Here is a 17,663-nt window from a genome sequence, read left to right as displayed (position 1 = left end):
TCTCCTATCAGTCCCCACCCTAGTTCAAGACCGACTAGATACTGTTTAAACAGAGATCCCGGAAATTGATTTCCTTCAACTTGGGAAACCCATGTCTATATTACCTGCAAATGCTGTCATGTTGACTGACTGGCCATAGTTGTCTCTTGTAGCCACCGAAGCGAGCTCATCAATTGTCCGCTGTGATAACCCAAAGTCATCTTTTAAAACACGAGCAAGAGGTTCTTTTGTGTAATTCATAAATGTCATATCCATAGCATTCAGCAGTTTCGCAGGTGTGCTAAATGCATACCCAGCATCTTGTATTTCATATATACTATATAAAATAAAGTATATACTTTACAAAATATTATATAAAATATATACTATATAAAATACTACAAATAATTTATATACTAAAAAAAATATATAAAATAATTATACACTTTATGAGATACTATATAAAATATATACTATATCAATACTGTATACCATTTAAAATAACTATATAAAATATATTTCATATAAAATAACTATATAAAATATATACTATATAAAAATATATATATTTAAAGATTCAAATTATTATTTTATGGAATATAAAATACATGTATATTGGGAAAATTTCAGATTATTTCACTATTATTTGTATGCATAAAATACTGTTAAGTCATATAGTTTTATATATCATTTGAAGTAACACACGTTGAAATATAAAAACATTCAAGAAGTGAATATATTCATTTAAAGACGATGGAAAGGGAAAGCATTTTGAGTGTCTAAAATGTGTACATCTGGAATAACAAATACAAAGACAAATGGCAGCATAAACATCTGAATGGCTTGATTTGGGGTACTTCTTGTTACTAGGGAGCATTACTCTATCCTGGGGAGGGATTACTCAACCCTGGGGAGCTGTGTGTGACTCCATGGTATCTACACTCATCTTGAAAAATCGAAATCCTATGCCCGTTCTACATTCTTCGACTTTTCTTCAGCTTTTAACACAATTCAACCTCACATCCTTCTGAAAAAAACTCTCAACTCTAAATACCAACCCCCACCTTATCCTATGGATCGGAGATTTCATCACAAACAGACCTCAAATGATTAGATTAGGAAAGCTGTTTTCAAACATTCTGTTCACAAATACCGGTGTCCCCCAGGGATGTGTTTTATCGCCCATACTTTTTTCCATATATACCAATGATTTTCGTGTTAATGGTAATTGTAACTTAATCAAATATGCAGATGATTCAGTTATCACGGGGTTGATTTTGAATGGATGTGAAGACGAATATAAAAATGTTATCAGTAAGTTTGAAAGATGGTGTAAAGATAACTGTTTAATTTTAAATGCAGATAAGACTAAAGAAATAGTGTTCGACTTCAGAAGAAAGAAAGAAATGGTCGAACAAATTAAAGTTAATGATAAAGAAATTGAAACAGCTAATGAACATAAATATTTAGGAATTTTTATAGATAAAGACATGAACTGGAATGCAAATACATTAAATATTGTAAAGAAAGCTAGTCAACGTATGTATATGCTAGGAAAACTAAAGTCGTTCAATGTGTGTAATGAAATATTATCACTATTCTATCATAGTACAATTTTAAGTGTGCTATCTTATGGATGTGTAGCATGGTACAACAGCCTACTGAGTACAATAAGATGAAAATTGATCGAATCACAAAAAAAATGCCCGCAAGTTGATTGAAAATGATGTAAATAAGGTTGAAGATGTCTATGAGAGAGAGGCCATTACTCATTTAAAGAAAATTCTAGAAGAAAACTTCCATCCGCTACATAAGGAACTCATTATCTGTAGATCTGGCCAAACACTTAAGATGAACTCTAACTTAGACTTAAATAATATGAATACTTTCTTCGCCAGATTTGATTCTGACTGTAAGGAACGTTCAAAGTAAATTGTGTGATTTTAATATAGATTTTGATGCTAGAACTATTAGAAATTGTCTAAAAAATGTTAAAACTTGTAAAGCGACAGGACCTGATAAGCTATCAGCTAAATTAATTAAGTTGTGTGCAAATGAACTGTGCGATATATTTTTTAGGTTATATAAATGGTCCCTCGAATCGGACACGGTACCTATTTTATGGAAAACATCCTTTATAACGCCACTACCTAAAAAACAAACCCAGTATAAATAATGATTACAGGCATATTGCCCTGACCTCAATACCAATGAAGTGCCTGGAGTCTATTGTAAAACATGCCCTGTTAAAAGAATGTAACAACAAACTAGACTGCTACCAATTTGCTTATAGGAACAAGAAAGGGGCTAGTGATGCTATACTAACACTTCTCCATGGTATCTACACTCATCTTGAAAAATCGAAATCCTATGCCCGTTCTACATTGTTCGACTTTTCTTCAGCTTTTAACACAATTCAACCTCACATCCTTCTGAAAAAACTCTCAACTCTAAATATAAACTCTCAACTCTAAATATCAACCCCCACCTTATCCTATGGATCGGAGAGATCATCACAAACAGACCTCAAATGGTTAGATTAGGAAAGCTGTTTTCAAACATGCTGTTCACAAATACCGGTGTCCCCCAGGGATGTGTTTTATCACCCATACTTTTTTCCATATATACCAATGATTTTCGTGTTAATGGTAAATGTAACTTAATCAAATATGCAGATGATTCAGTTATCACGGGGTTGATTTTGAATGGATGTGAAGACGAATATAAAAATGTTATCAGTAAGTTTGAAAGATGGTGTAAAGATAACAGTTTAATTTTAAATGCAGATAAGACTAAAGAAATAGTGTTCGACTTCAGAAGAAAGAAAGAAATGGTCGAACAAATTGAAGTTAATGATAAAGAAATTGAAACGGTTAATGAACATAAATATTTAGGAATTGTTATAGATAAAGACATGAACTGGAATGCAAATACATTAAATATTGTAAAGAAAGCTAGTCAACGTATGTATATGCTAGGAAAACTAAAGTCGTTCAATGTGTGGAATGAAATATTATCACTATTCTATCATAGTACAATTTTAAGTGTGCTATCTTATGGATGTGTAGCATGGTACAACAGCCTTACTGAGTACAATAAGATGAAAATCACAAAAAATGCCCGCAAGTTGATTGAAAATGATGTAAATAAGGTTGAAGATGTCTATGAGAGAGAGGCCATTACTCATTTAAAGAAAATTCTAGAAGACAACTTCCATCCACTACATAAGGAACTCATTATCTGTAGATCTGGCCGACTACTTCCTATGAAATGTAAAACAAATAGATGCAGAAAATCATTTGTGCATAATTCCAGCCATTTACACAACTCAAAATTTAAAAGATAATCCATATTTATTTGCTTGAACGACCTGTATATATGTAAAATGGTTTTGTGATAACGTAATTTATTTTTTTTATTTCGCCTTATGTATGTTTTTATCTAGTAGTTAAGATTTCAAGTGTCAACAGGAAAAATTTCATGTATACTTCATTGTAAACGTGACAATAAAGAAAATCTTATCTTATCTTATCTTATCAAATCAGTCACTCGTTGCAAATTGTATTTCAGAGAAAATGGCCAAAACATGAGCTGGAATATCAAATTTTTTCAAATCTATTTTATTGCAGTACTAAACTAACCTTTTTATATATTTATATATCATGCTATGCTGTTACTTTAGTTCCCCATTTTAAATGTTAAAACAACACTTTTGAAGGATTTGATGATAGTTTCTGGATGAGAAATGCCCAAAATCATGAACATTGAAGGCTGATTTCTCATATATTGTTCTTTAAACAGCTGCATGTTTAAACGCTTGTAACCTCATAACAAAATGTTGGATTTTAAAGATTTTTTTAACCATTTTATAGCTTAATTTTACAGTTTCACCCTGTATTAATACTTCAAAATCACTTTTTGCGATGAGTGACTGGTTTGACTTTTCTTGTCTTTGCCACAATTCCAGAAAAAAAAGGATGATATTTTTATAGGCATACAAACAGTATCAATGACTGTCTCTGTCATATATATCTATTCATCCACCTCTTTTTTGCATGCAGCAACATTCAAAATATTGGCCCTTGAAAATGAAAACAAAAAAATCATAAAAAAAATAATTTAGATTTTTTTGTAAATTATTAACTTGTGCAAAGAATTGAACTAAAAAGGTGTCTACCCTGATTTAATAATAATAAAAAGGTTTTCCTATAATGTTTTGCTATAAAATTATGGGTAATCATTTTTTAAATACACAAATTTCTATCAAGTTGAAAATTTGTATGTTACTTCAAAACAGGCAAGTTAATTCCAAAATGAATTATTTTAATGATTTTGTTGGTAATTTGCCTAGGGCAATTTAAAATTAATTAAACTTGTCTAGTATAAGTTCTTGATACTGGCTAGTTGACAATGGAAGCATTCCTAATAATACATACCTGTTAAATTTCTCAATCATTTTATCAATTCGATTGTTTAAGTAGAAGAAATCCAATTTGTACCGCCACATCAACTTCAGTAAGTTTACGATGTCGAATGAGCTTTCTTCGAAAACAAACTCCTCGCCGTCATAAATCCCCATATTCAAACTAGGGGAATCAGCTACGTCCAACCCTGAAAAAAAACAGACACCATGGTTCAGTTTGCTCTGGTGGTAATAACTGAGTGTGTGTGCTGAACCATGATGACCTTTGGGTGTCTGGTTCAAATCAATCCATGTTGACACATTGCAGTGGGAAGAAGTCCCTTCTGGGAGATCTGGTTACATGAGTTTTTCTTAAGACATCTAATTTAATTTTGTTGGCACATAGTGATATTTATCGACACTGACATCCATGAGACAATTGACAATAGAGCAGTGAAATTATTATGTGTGGGCAACTGGTAAACTTTTTCCTCTCTCTCTGTCATTATGTTTTTATCAGTTTAATTGTTTAATAATTGGCCCATGTGCATAAATAAATAAAAATACTTCTTTAGAGTAAATGTGTCGTTGATTTTTTAGTAATGACTGTTTTCCACAAATGCATTCAATACATGAATGGCTCTTCTAAAAGATGATGTACTATATTGAATACAGTACTGTAACAGGGGTTACAAGCTGGAAAAGAAAATTTCTGGAAGATCTGTTTAAACAAGCTTTCTTAGCACTTAAAATTTTGTTTTGCTGCTTATGGTGGTACAATGGACACTGAGACTTCCTTGAGACACATGATGGGTAATACAGTGGTGAAAACATGCAGATATAATTAACTGGCAGGTGATGGGTTATTTCTGGGAGATTCTTCACCGGATGCGGGAGGCGGCTGTCCTGAATTCTGGGGGGCTCCATGACTTGCAGGGAGACTTGGGTCCCCTGCTCTAATAATGATAATAGTAATTTAATTTGCATTTTTATTGATGTTAAGTACAGTATTGTACAGTTCCCCCCTCTAATTCAAAACCACCTTTGGGGCCTGAAAATTGGGGATGGACTCAAGTTTTGGTCTCCAATTAGAAAGTTTTGTGTTAAAATATTTCATAGATGCTTCAAAAAAGGGGCCTCAAATGAGAGGGGTCTCAAATTGCAAGGGGGGGGGGTGGGGGATGGGAGTTTGGTGAGCAGTATTTAGTATACACAATACAACGTCACTAACAATATATCATTGCTATTGTTAGCAGTTTTATAATTACTGAACCATTTGAATTAACTTTGGCAACAGCAACAATCACACTTACCATAGTCCTCAACAAATTTGTTCATGTACATGTTTTTCTCATGTAGAACAGAACCTCCAGATTCATATTGCCTGCCAGCCATTTCAACGGTTGCCATCCGACCTCCGATTGCCTTTGGCTCAAATAAGCTGATGGTAGCAGCATCTCCAAACAACTCTCGTAAGAAATGGCTACAGGATGTTCCACCAATACCACCACCAATGACAGCTAGCATGAATGGAAGTTACGATTATGAAAAACTTTAAATACAATTCTACTAACATATAGCCATTTCAGGCCTCCTTCTAATTGTAACAAAGACAAGCCACCGGTCACTCCTCACAAAAATTGATTTTTTTTTTTAGTTATTAATAAGGTTAAAATGTAAAATGAAAGTTATGATAAAAGAATCATATAAAATCCAAAATTTTGTTGTGAAGTTACAGGTATTTAAACATACAGCTGTTTAACAGTATTTGATATATCAGCCTTCGATGTTTTAATTCGTGCAATCCTCAGGCAGAGAAATTTGAAATTTCAATATGTTTTTGCCAGTATCTCAGAAACATGATTTGTTAGGAGTGAATAGTTTTACTGGTCCTTGCCACAACTAAAGACCCCTCGGAATTAAAGACCACCTCCAATTAAAGACCAATTTTCTGGCCCAAACTTAAGGTTAATTAGAGGGAGACAAACCTGTCATCTGATGCCAGTTTGCCAACTCAAACAAACTTTTCGATTGCCAATACATACTGTGGTCTAAAAGCCCATTTTATAGGCTAGAATCACTCACTGTGGACCTCATCTTGATTATTATGAGACCCTGCCAAGGCTCTACAGCTGGCCACCACTTGGTTCAGACCCCTGTTGAATTTGTGGACCCCCATGCAAAAACAAAGAGCATACATTGGATTGCTTGGGCTGTACCATGATTCACACCACTGACTGGCAGTGGTATTGGCACTGCTTCTGATATGAAATTATAGATCGATGATAGAGTCGAAAGGGATTATTAAAATCAGGGAAAATAATGTGAAAGTTATCCATTTTCAACAACCTAAATTCAGTCACATGCACCCTCTCATTAAACAACACTACAAGACCTAGCATAAAAGACGGCCTTGCTTGCATTTGGGTGCTTCGTCCTCCCAATCAGGGTCCAGCTCACTAACACCGGTCAGGGTGCCTTCTTTCAGTGCTCAGTGCTTCCAAATGCGTAGGGTAATCTTCTTCCTCCTCGCTTCTTACCTATTTCTACAGCTTCATCATTGTTCTTGTTGTTTTGATCTGTAACTGCATAGGCTGGCCAACTCTCTAAGAAAGAGACTACCAAAGTAAGTATGAAGAAAGAACTAAAATGCATAAGGAATGCTTGAAATAAAAACAATGCTGATGTAAAGAAGTTTCACACTCGTGCAGCCAACCGGTTGTCAACCCTGGGAGAAGAAAAATTCTACCAAAATATCAAAACATTAAAGCCCTCCCTCTATAGTTTTGGTTTCTTGAACATATTGTCAAGTGTAATGCTACAGTAGTAGTGCTACTAGGCCTAGTAGTGGGCCCCGCTGTATAAGGCTAGTTTTTAAGTGTTTTTTTTCAACCTGAATTTGGCCTACCGAGGCCTAGAGCCTAGTTCACTTTTAGGTAAAAATGACCTGGGTATAAGCTAGGCCTATATGTTTAGGCAACATGAGTCGAGACTAATCAAATCAGATAGGGGGCCCAGCCAGGTAGCTAGCACCGTCCTAGCTACTGTATAGTTGGCTGTTGAGTGATGAGCCCAGAGAGTTCAGTTATGTGGGTAGGTAGGTTGACTTAAAGCTAGACCTAGGCTCTAGGTAGGTAGCCTATCGCTCTGATGTTTCAGAGACCTGCCTTTATTTTTATCCCCATGGACTGGTCAGAGTTTGCTAGAAATGTAGTACAGGTAGTAGGCCCTAGTACGTAACTACACAGCTGGCTTATGGTGGCGGCGCCAGCCGGAGGAAGGGACAGAGCTCGTCGGTCACTGTCAGTCAGACCATAAAAAAATATTAAAATAGGCTAACACCAGGCCAACACATGTCTGTCACACAGTCTGAGAATGCCATTTCTGGCCATCCAGAGGTTGCTATCCTAAAAAAAAAAATCTCATTTGGGAGGGGCACCCCTTCCTAGCTTGGGCCTACGAGCTCTTGTCGGACAGCGCCGTTCCCCCTCCCAGAAAATATCCTAGAGTCTCCACCGGTACTAGGCCTACTACCACTAGTACTAATAGCTGTTCAGTTCAGGTTAAAAAATGAGAGGAAACAGTAGTAAATGGGATTGAACCAGGGACCAAGGCTGAAGTGAATCTCCATCCAGGGTGGACACACAGTGCCTACCACAACCAGTTCAGCTGGCTCTTGAAAGTATATGATTAAATTTTCCATCATCATAAAGTTGAGTGTGTCGCCAGCATTTGTCCGACGGTTGTCCAATGTCCTCTGCAATAGAGACCCAAGCCCGAACCACTGGAAGGGGTCCATCGGCGAAAATAGGGACTTGAAAGGCTAATTTAATCGATTTTATATTCTCAACAACTGTAGATATTAGGTACAGTACATACATATAAATTGTTTTGTACCTCAATGATTTGCATGGGAAACTTAAAAAACACAACTGACCAGGGTGCACAAAACATATTCTTGTGCACCCTGGTCAGCAAATTGTTTTTCTACACAAGAGTGCTGATAAGGAAATGTACTTCAACCTGAAATCAGTAAATAATGCACCAATTATTAAATGAACCAGTTTGATAGTGTTAAGTCCGTTTAAAAAATTACTTTAAGAAATAATGTTAAATATTTTTTATTACGATTCAAAAATAATTTTTGAGGCTTATAGCCAATGATTTTTACATGGTTATGTAAACATGTAAATTAAGTACACATAATTTGCCTAATCCTTTTTTTTCCATTCATAAGTTTGTCTCAGTTTCCCATGTGTATGGTTTTTCTCCTCATGACTGTTTCTTTTTTTCTTCCAGACGGGAACCCTGGCTGCCCAGCCCCTTTACTGCCACCAGTAACTCCGGTGTAGATGACTCTAAATTTACTTTAGCATAATTTAAAATTTGTATTGATTGCAGAAAAATGTGGAGCAGATTGTGTTTGTTTTCAAGAAGTACACCATGGTACTGTCTAAGCGCTGGCCTATTCACCACAGGACAATCTAAACAGGAAGCTAAGGTCAATGAGGTCATGCCCAATAGCTCCAAAGCCAAAATGTATTTACAGGTGAAACTCTACAATATTTTAAAATTATTCATATGTAGTGATTATGCATAATTGTGTGAATAATTGTGTGAGCTTAGTCAACCATAAAGTCTTTTTTTTCCAATTGCAAATTCATTCGTGCAAGACGAAAGCGTTGGTTCATGCACATTCACATTTCTGTCGGGGTTTTCGCTTCAGTGCAATCGGTAGTTCGATCTGTTTCTACTTTTTGTGAAACGAAAAATATGCGCAATCAATCAGAGCTCAGGAACCGAACCGACGCCTTCGATTCACACAAATAAATTCGCCTAGTAGAAAACAGGCTTAACACTTCAATGAGAAGGGAACTGGAAGGGAACTTCTGTATTACTTTTACAAGCCAAAAACATCTAGCATATCTTGAATAAATTCATGCATGCTTACAGTTATCCCTGTGCATCTGGCCTTATGTGGAGGAGGGGTCCTAACTCTTTCCAAAAAAAAAAAAAAAAAAAAGTTTAAATGAGGATCAAGCTAAGATAACAAATTACAAAGGTTTAATGTTTTTTTTTTTAAATATAAATAGATGATAATTCCTTAATTTTTTCTGCCTGATAAAGAATGTGATGAAATAAGTTAAAAAGTAAAGGGCCTAACTAAACTAGCTGGGGAAAGATTGCATGAGGTGAATTTTGAGTGGGGATTTTGTCCTCATCATTTGATACCCTGCTACTCCATGTCTCTTACCTTAGTTTTAATAATTCGGATGTGAATTCTGTTATGAAATTTTTAAACTAGAGCACCCAAAAAATGCAAACCTCTGCAATGACCTTTGACCTTGACCTTGTCCTTTGACTTTCAATCATCTCTTGGAATATTGTGTACCATTCCACTAAATTTTATGATTATCGATTCATTAGTTTTTGCGTAATCACACTGGCAGACAGACAGTAGTTAATACATAACATTTTTGGTGGAGCTAATAATTATTAAATACTCTCACTTTAAGATCCAAATTCCAAGAAACACTTTAGGCCTTCTTTTGCAGAACATTATGATTTATCCCTAATTATTGCAGAATATATATTTTTTAATTATTACTAAATATTTCAGGATATTTCTTCAGATTTGTCTCACAGTCAGCTGATCAAAAATGCATCGAGTACGACTGTCGACGCAGCATCTATGCTTTTGTCACAGTCTGCAGTAGCAATCATTGCAGTATATGATAGCTATACGAAGGTAATAATTATACAATCATTGCATTGTAATATACAATTGCTATAAATATGTATTTATTTTTATTTAATTTTTTTTAATTTATAAAGCATCTTGCTTTGTAGACATGAAGTACTTCTTTTCGAGGTCATTGGTTGCTGCTGTAATAAACGCAGGAGCAGGCAACTACCCCACGAGTTACCCATTCATATTCCTGGGTGGAGAGAAGTAATGCAGATAGAAAGTGCCTTGCCCAAGGACACAAGATACAGTATGCCCAGGAAGGGATTGAAACCCCGCCCTCCTCTATACTCCTATAATATATATAATATTCAAATGAGGTTTGCTGCATAGCACCGTAAACACAGTGGAGTATATACTGAAACATGATGTTATAATTGTATCAATCATAGCACTTCCAAATAAAAAGTTCCTTTTTTCAGTTGTTTGAAAAAAAAAGTGCTTTTGGGGGTATTCAAACCTGCTTTCTCTCACTATCAAGGCGAGTATCACACCCATTAGACCACAGAGACCTATAGGATATACTTGCAGATCTGACCCCCAGGCACTTTCTCATACAACTGACAGAAACATTCAGACATTGTAGAGCTATTGTATGAAAGGCTTATAGGGCCTCTTTCTGCTGATAAAAAAACACCGTATTTGTTTTTTTGCAGCCGCAGAAATGGGGCTCATAAAAATATAACATATTTTTTTATACCGGATTTTCCCCCACTATTTTTGTGGAATTATTCTGGTATTTTGCAACAGATACCGTAATATTCATACCCCATTTCTGTTGCCTATAGAAATACTGTATTTTGTATGACCCTGACATGAGGTCAAGAGCCAACAGAGCATGACGCAAGTTGTGTTTTGTTTTTTCTCTCAGCTTGTTCATTAATTATACATGTGGAAAAGCGAAAGTGCGAAATGTGAACTGAAAATATAACGACATTTACGATTCAACTGTAAGGGGAAACCAAAATTACAAGGTTTTTTAAAGAAACCATGTTTATCGAGAAGAAGAAAGCTCACTACAATATACCATATTTATACGGTATATTTTATATCGTATTTTGAGGATAAGCAGCAGAAACAGGCCCCTAGTTTGCAGCTTGGAAATCATACTAAATAATATTCAAATTAGGTTTGCTGCATAGCACCATAAAGACAATATTAAACAAATAGATAAATAATAATAACAGTACTCAAATTTATTTATCTTTTTGTCTATACAGTATTCAATACACTTTCATAGATATGGCTTCCAAAACAATAACAGTAAAGCCCCAATTAAAGAATATAATTCTCTCGGAGTTTGTGACTAATGTTATTTTATTTTTCTATAAAGTCGATCAACGATCTTGTAGAGTTGTTGAAGCTACATGCCGAGTGCCTTGGAGATGAATCCGCAGAGGATGACCTTTGGCAGGTGATAATCCAAGCAAGAGTAGAAGTCGATGAGAAGGTGAAGGCAGTGCAGGAACTCACTGGCCTTCTAAACACCTCCAGAAAGGTGTTGGAGAATGCAGCGGAGGTCGCGTACCTTGCAGGTAACATATTAATACTATTATCTGAAAAATTTTATGGTGACAATTTCAAACTAAATCATGATCGAATTAGTGAGAACATTATTACCAGTGGCAGATCCAGGAATTGGAAATAGAGTGGGCCCAGGGGGAGGGATTTTTACAGACGGAGTGTCTAGACCATCCCAGGCTCACCATGGTTGGAGCTGAGATACAAAATATGATGACAGTAGATGGCTGGAAATGGAATACTCGCTTCAATTTGAACGTAATATTTGAATATACTTTTCATTTTTTTTTCATTCATGCCCAGTGTGCATTGGGCCTCCATTGAATCTGCCTATGGTTTTCCTTCAATGGCAAATCCAGGTAAATTGAAATAGAGGTGCACAGGAACTAGATCACCTAAGCTGACAAGATATTTAATGATTAGGCCTATGGCACCTCTAGATGGCCAGAAATGGCACACTCACTTAAGTTTGAATGCAACTTCATATTTTTTTCTCATTTAAAAAAAAAAAAGATAGGGGTCCCCAGCCGGCTGCCTCCCCCTCCCCCCACTTTGAATCCAATACTGCCCCTGGTCATTGGATGACATGCATTGGCAAGCGAGTACAAAGTAAAATTTTGTCTGCTCCTTCATACACAGTAGTGAAATACACAGTAATACAATCAGTGCCACTTCCTATAACTAGGTTTCCATTTATGCTCCATAAATAAATAGGTAGACTGCCTTGCCCAAGGAAACACGCTGCAATATCACTAAAAAGGAATAAAAACTCCATCCTCAAAGTTAAGGGACCCGAAACCCAACCATTGCACCAAGCACTCAAGTAAGCACTGCACCAAACCTGATTGTTTTTTTTAGCCTACTGATAGGCCTACTGAACCACGGGAGTATGTGAGATAGGTAGCATGTGAACGGGCATGGAAAGCGCCACACCAATATTTTGTATCTCAAATAAGCGAGGCGCTGAAGCCTCCAAAAATTCAAGCATCAATTATCAGCATCAACCATAATCAGTTTATTTTTAAAGGAAATAGATTTCAATTTAATTCTATATTATTATTATTATTATTTAACCACACTCAGTATACTAATTTTGATAAATCAATAGAAATAATATAGTACAGGTCTCCATCCAGTAAAATACCTATTTTTAGACCAAGGTTTTATGGTCTTTAGCAGCTTTGGTCTTTGATTAGAAATATTATAAAAATAAAAGATTAATTTGGGGCTGCAGGAAGGTGGTTTTTAATTCAGGAGGTTTTTAGTTGGAAGGAGACCTGCATTATATTTTTATATAATTTGCTTATTTAAATTTGACTACACTGAGAATATCTATGATATATTTCTATTGATAAATTAATAAAAATAAGGTATTATTATAATTTTATATAATGTAATTATTATTTAAGTTTGACCACACTGAGTATATCTTCATTATATATTTAATGATTAATCAATAAATATAAGGTAGTATTATAATTTTATATTGTTATCCATTGTATACTAATAACCTCATTTATGATTAATTATTGTAAGGCAGGGCTGCATCAAATACTCTACTAATGATTATCATTGATAATGCAACAGTACTATAAAATGTTGTATCAACAGTTGATAGTCATGGATGCTATTAAATACTACGATGAATGGATTATAGAGGGCAGTAAAGCTCTCATAAAAATGTACATAAAAACTAAAATGCTGATACTAACTATTGTTAATACTAGATTGATTTTATTAGAAATTTTATTTTGTTTTTAAAGGCGTGGGTGGTTGTACCATTAGTACAAATGAGAAATTGCACACAATAGAAAATATTGAATAATAAAATAGAGAGAATTAACGTTTTAAGGACTTTAACCATTATTATTACTACCTACAAAATAAATAAAACTAAAATGCTAAACTAACCATTGCTCTTAATACTTGATTGTTTTTAAAGATGTCGGTATTTGTTCCATTCGTACAAATGAGAAATAACACACAGAAAATATTGAATAATGTTTTAATTACTATAACCATTTTTGCTACCTATTTTTGTTTTTTTAAGGAATTTTATTTTGTTTTTTCAAAGAATTTTATTTTGTTTTTTCAAAGACATGGGTATTCGGCCACTAATAAATGGTAATAGAAAATATTAGAATACAATTTTTTATTTTATAGTATAGGATAAATTTATTAGGGTTGTCTTGATTAGGGTTTAAGGTTATAAGAATCAACAAGCATGTTTTCTTGTCAATGATTACCAGATGTTCTGAAGGTGGAATGGTTATTTCTAACAATGATAATAGACTGAAGTGATTTTTATAAGCATAATTATTGTTAAGAATTTTCTGTTCTTTGTTGTTTTTTTTAAGGATGCGAGTATTCTGCTATTACTGCAAACGAGAAATTACATACAACACACGTACTCGTGGAAAATGCACGACTATCATCTCAGAAAATGGAGAGCGAATTGGCGCAAGCTCAACAGCATGATATTGAAGATGTTATGAACCTTGAGGATTCTAAAAATAAAGAAAATTCCAAAGATCAGGAAGGCTAATGATAGCAGACAATACAAAATCTATGGGCAAGTTGAGATGCCGGGCGGTAGGGCTGGGGCACCGCTAACTACAGCCATAACATCGGCGCTCGTTTGGACCGCTCTTCGTCCAGGCTTTGGTTGGTAGAACCAAGTCTTCTCAGATATGGACTTAAAAATGGAGTTCCAGCGTACACTTCTGGTGTGTGTATGTGCGCTTTAAAGAACCCATTGTATCTTTCGAAAGAGTAGGGGGTTACCTTGATGCTATGGTCCATTTCAGCCCCTGTCGTTGTGGAATTATGTGAACATGTAGCTGCTATAAGTGCATCTTTACGGCGGCTACGTAGGTAGTTACGGACCACGTCCATACACAATTTAGCCCAATGACGCTGCGAGTTATGGGTTATTCTCCCACATTTTTGTTCAACTGTAATGGAAGGAATTTTTAGAAAATATATAAAGGACCATTTATGGCTAATGAAACAAAACATAAATAAGGCTAATGAACAAAATTAATAGTCGGCAACGTTTAATGAGTTTTGTACATTTGTATTTTAATATTATCAGGTGTAACCTATCATCCAAGTGATGGATGTTTCCATGGTGTTAAAAAGGTCATGAATGCATTCGTAATAATATATTAATAATAAATTAAGAAAAACTATGACCTAGATAGGCTAATGCTACTGCCTAAAAATTAGGTCTAATAGTAGGAAGGATCCCAAGCTAGCTACAAAAACAACAATAACTATGCACAGATGGTTTTGAACAACTTCAAATTTTTAATGTTTTCACAGTGATAGGGCCTTCAGTTGTCACTTGTCATAGTACCTAGGCACCTTAGTATTCTCACATTGTATTGCAGAGGTTTTAAATACAGCAGAATACTAATTTTCTTTTTTCCCCTAAAAATTGAGGAACTTTGTTTACCGATCATATCAAAGAACTTAAATAGCAGAAGAATGAGCTCTACGCGTATTTTGCATTAAAATTGTTGGAACGTCCGCTCTCTCTAGAATGGAGGAAATAATGTGACCATTTAACGAAGTGGAGAAACTAAGGAAACAAACAAACTCGAGCGGTACCTTTGATTTATCTATTGGTTATTAACATATTCTATAGCGCCGCCTCTAGGATGCAGGAAAATTGCTCCATGGACGTTTCACTATATCGCAAACTGCTCTCACTTCTATTTATTATCTTTGATCATATTCATGACCAAACACAACCTTTACATTTAATGTTGATAATATTAAATATAATTGCAATATGTTTTTTAATATCATAGATTTTTGGGCATTTTAACCAAATGAAAAAATGAAAATGGAACAAAGTCTAATTTGTAAAGCGAAAAGTTATTCAAGGTCATCATAATGACATATAAAAAAATCTGCCTCTCGCTTACTTCATGGCCAAACCTGCTTTATATTTATTGTTGAAAACATTATTAAAATGAGGGAAATTTTATTTTTAAAAATATATATTTTTGACACATTTTAACAAAGTTAATGTAAGTGTTATATTTTGTGTCAGTGGCAAAAAAAATAATCAATATAAACTGTCTCCGAAGATTGCTCTCTACATCATTACCCACCAGTCATGGAACGTCAAAATTCTTACAATGAAAAGATAGCTTTTTCCTCCATGCACAAACCCTACGCGAAAACAAATCACATCGGGGTGAGTCATACGAGGCTGAGTATAATCAACAAGTTTAGCAAATAAAAATTTATTTTTAATTTTATACCTCTACTAGGCCTACATTGTTAAGGTTTCATTTTATCGTTCAGTGGTTGTTGTGGTTGTGAATTATTTACAAAACAAAATGGCTTCTATCTAAACGATCAGTAGGCCTATCACATAATAATTTGTATACTGTAAAAGTTTTTACGGAGTAATTAAATCCTACTGCATGAGTACAGCAGCCGTCTTGTAGTGTCAAAAGTGTTTGAAGTACGGTTTTACTACGGGTTGTGTTGTTTTAGGCCAAATCATGGACCTATTAATAAGATGTCATGGACTTATTAATAGGTCCATGGCCAAATCAAGAACACGAACATAACGTCATGGACACCACGAGCAAACATATAGGCCTACTTCAAAATCATTTTTTTTTCATTTTGTTTTCTTTGACATTTTGATTATGTACATCGAACCTTACCTTTTCACCAAATGTTTAAGGGTACAACTACATTATTTAGCTAATTACGCTAGCTAATTAGCCGTTAGCGTACAAACCGAGAAAAATCTTCCGTCAGGGAGAAAAAAATGTATTTTTTACATATGATTATTATTAGTAGACCCTAAAATCGAATAAATAAACCATTGAAACCCCTAAATTGTCATAATTTTCGGGGTACCTTTCGCTAAGCCCGACCACGCCCGCTTAATCTCTCGTTTGGGAGTCGCCCACCACGTTGGGTAAATCCAGGCGCCACACCCGGCCCGTTAAGAAATAAAATACATTCACTGATCAGTTTTGTATTTGATGCGTTTAGTTTGTCATGAATGGAAATAAACTGTTTGAAATAGGCGTAATACCAAGTTGACAGTACTGCAAGTTGCCTAGTAAGTGAATTCAATGAGAAACGTTCCCACAACTAGGTTCTCACGATATATATTGGGAGAAGCAGCAAGGTCAGTCACATACATGTACTGTAGTATGATTCTTCGAACGCCGCCAATTCAGGAAATGTCGACACGCTGTTGTTGCTGCAAGGAGATCGGTAGGCCTACAACAAACGTGTGCCATGGTATCAGCATGGTTTCAGTGCAGTGAATGATGGCGCCAGGACCTGCCCGACGGGGGGAAATGGGGGGGGGAGGCTAGTGAGCGGATCGAGACACACTTTGCTGGGGGCAAGAGGGCCGCCTAGGGCCCCCGGTGGGGTCCAGGGGGCGAAGACCCCCTGTAAGCCACGGATATTTGACGAATTTATGGCGAATTTTTATTACTTATTTGATAGGCATCGAGCTACTATAATATGACTTCATGTAGGCTATGTTTTCTAATGTCGAAATCTACGATGGCCCACAAGGGACACACTGCAAATAAAAAGAAATGCTGCCAACAAAAAAGAAACGCTGCAAACAAAAAAGAAATCATGGAAACAGAAAAGAAACGCTGCAAACAAAAAAGAAACGCTGCAAACAAAAATAGAAACGATGCAAACAAAAATAGAAACGATGCAAACAAATGCAAACAAAAATAGAAAACACCAGCAAACAAAAAATGAAACGCTGCAAACAAAAAAGAAATGCTGCAAACATAAAAGAAACGCTGCAAACAAAAAAATAAAAACACTAGCAAACAAATAAAGAAACGCTGCAATCAAAAAATTAAAACACAAGCAAACAAAAGAAAACGCTGCAAACAAGAAAATGAAACGCTAAAAACAAAAAAAGGAAACCCTGCAAACAAAATGGAAAAGCCTTTGCGCGCGCGCATTTCATACTAGTTGACAACCATAGAGCTATTATTATTATTC

General features: G+C 35.2%; 2 protein-coding genes across 3 annotated transcripts in view; one reads left to right on the top strand and one right to left on the bottom strand.

Annotated features, from left to right (window-relative positions):
* LOC117125269 (prenylcysteine oxidase 1-like) overlaps nucleotides 1-7,099 on the bottom strand; it is a 9,657-nt gene extending 2,558 nt beyond the window's left edge. Inside the window, exons 1-4 of the mRNA XM_033271740.1 lie at nucleotides 6,922-7,099; nucleotides 5,695-5,901; nucleotides 4,416-4,590; nucleotides 105-316 (exon numbers count right to left, since the gene is read on the bottom strand). Coding sequence (XP_033127631.1) covers nucleotides 105-316; nucleotides 4,416-4,590; nucleotides 5,695-5,901; nucleotides 6,922-7,036 — 709 coding nt within the window. The 5' untranslated portion in view covers nucleotides 7,037-7,099. The remainder of the gene's footprint in view (nucleotides 1-104; nucleotides 317-4,415; nucleotides 4,591-5,694; nucleotides 5,902-6,921) is intronic.
* Nucleotides 7,100-7,198: 99 nt separating this feature from the next.
* On the top strand, nucleotides 7,199-16,099 carry LOC117125268 (diablo homolog, mitochondrial-like). 2 transcript variants are annotated; one of them, XM_033271739.1, is made up of 5 exons: nucleotides 7,199-7,317; nucleotides 8,783-8,930; nucleotides 10,002-10,130; nucleotides 11,461-11,662; nucleotides 14,006-16,099. In XM_033271739.1, exons 2-5 carry the CDS (start codon nucleotides 8,787-8,789, stop codon nucleotides 14,191-14,193), a joined length of 663 nt encoding a protein of 220 aa, XP_033127630.1. In that variant the 5' UTR covers nucleotides 7,199-7,317; nucleotides 8,783-8,786; the 3' UTR covers nucleotides 14,194-16,099. The 2 variants fall into 2 exon arrangements, with proteins under 2 accessions (XP_033127630.1, XP_033127629.1); XM_033271738.1 differs by having other exon boundaries at nucleotides 7,206-7,317; nucleotides 8,681-8,930.
* Nucleotides 16,100-17,663: the final 1,564 nt, after the last annotated feature.

The sequence above is a fragment of the Anneissia japonica genome, unplaced genomic scaffold (genome assembly GCF_011630105.1).
Source record: "Anneissia japonica isolate Jap-2015-1 unplaced genomic scaffold, ASM1163010v1 scaffold690_len516080_cov150, whole genome shotgun sequence".
NCBI lineage: Eukaryota > Metazoa > Echinodermata > Crinoidea > Comatulida > Comatulidae > Anneissia > Anneissia japonica.
This window is presented reverse-complemented; position numbering and strand designations above follow the sequence as displayed.

Excerpts from the sequence above, each read along its gene's own strand:
- LOC117125268 (XM_033271739.1), top strand. The coding sequence starts at position 8,787 with ATGTGGAGCAGATTGTGTTTGTTTTCAAGAAGTACACCATGGTACTGT. Across the intron at positions 10,131-11,460 it reads TATATGATAGCTATACGAAG|TCGATCAACGATCTTGTAGA; the intron begins GTAATAATTATA and ends TTTTCTATAAAG. Across the intron at positions 11,663-14,005 it reads GGAGGTCGCGTACCTTGCAG|GATGCGAGTATTCTGCTATT; the intron begins GTAACATATTAA and ends GTTTTTTTTAAG.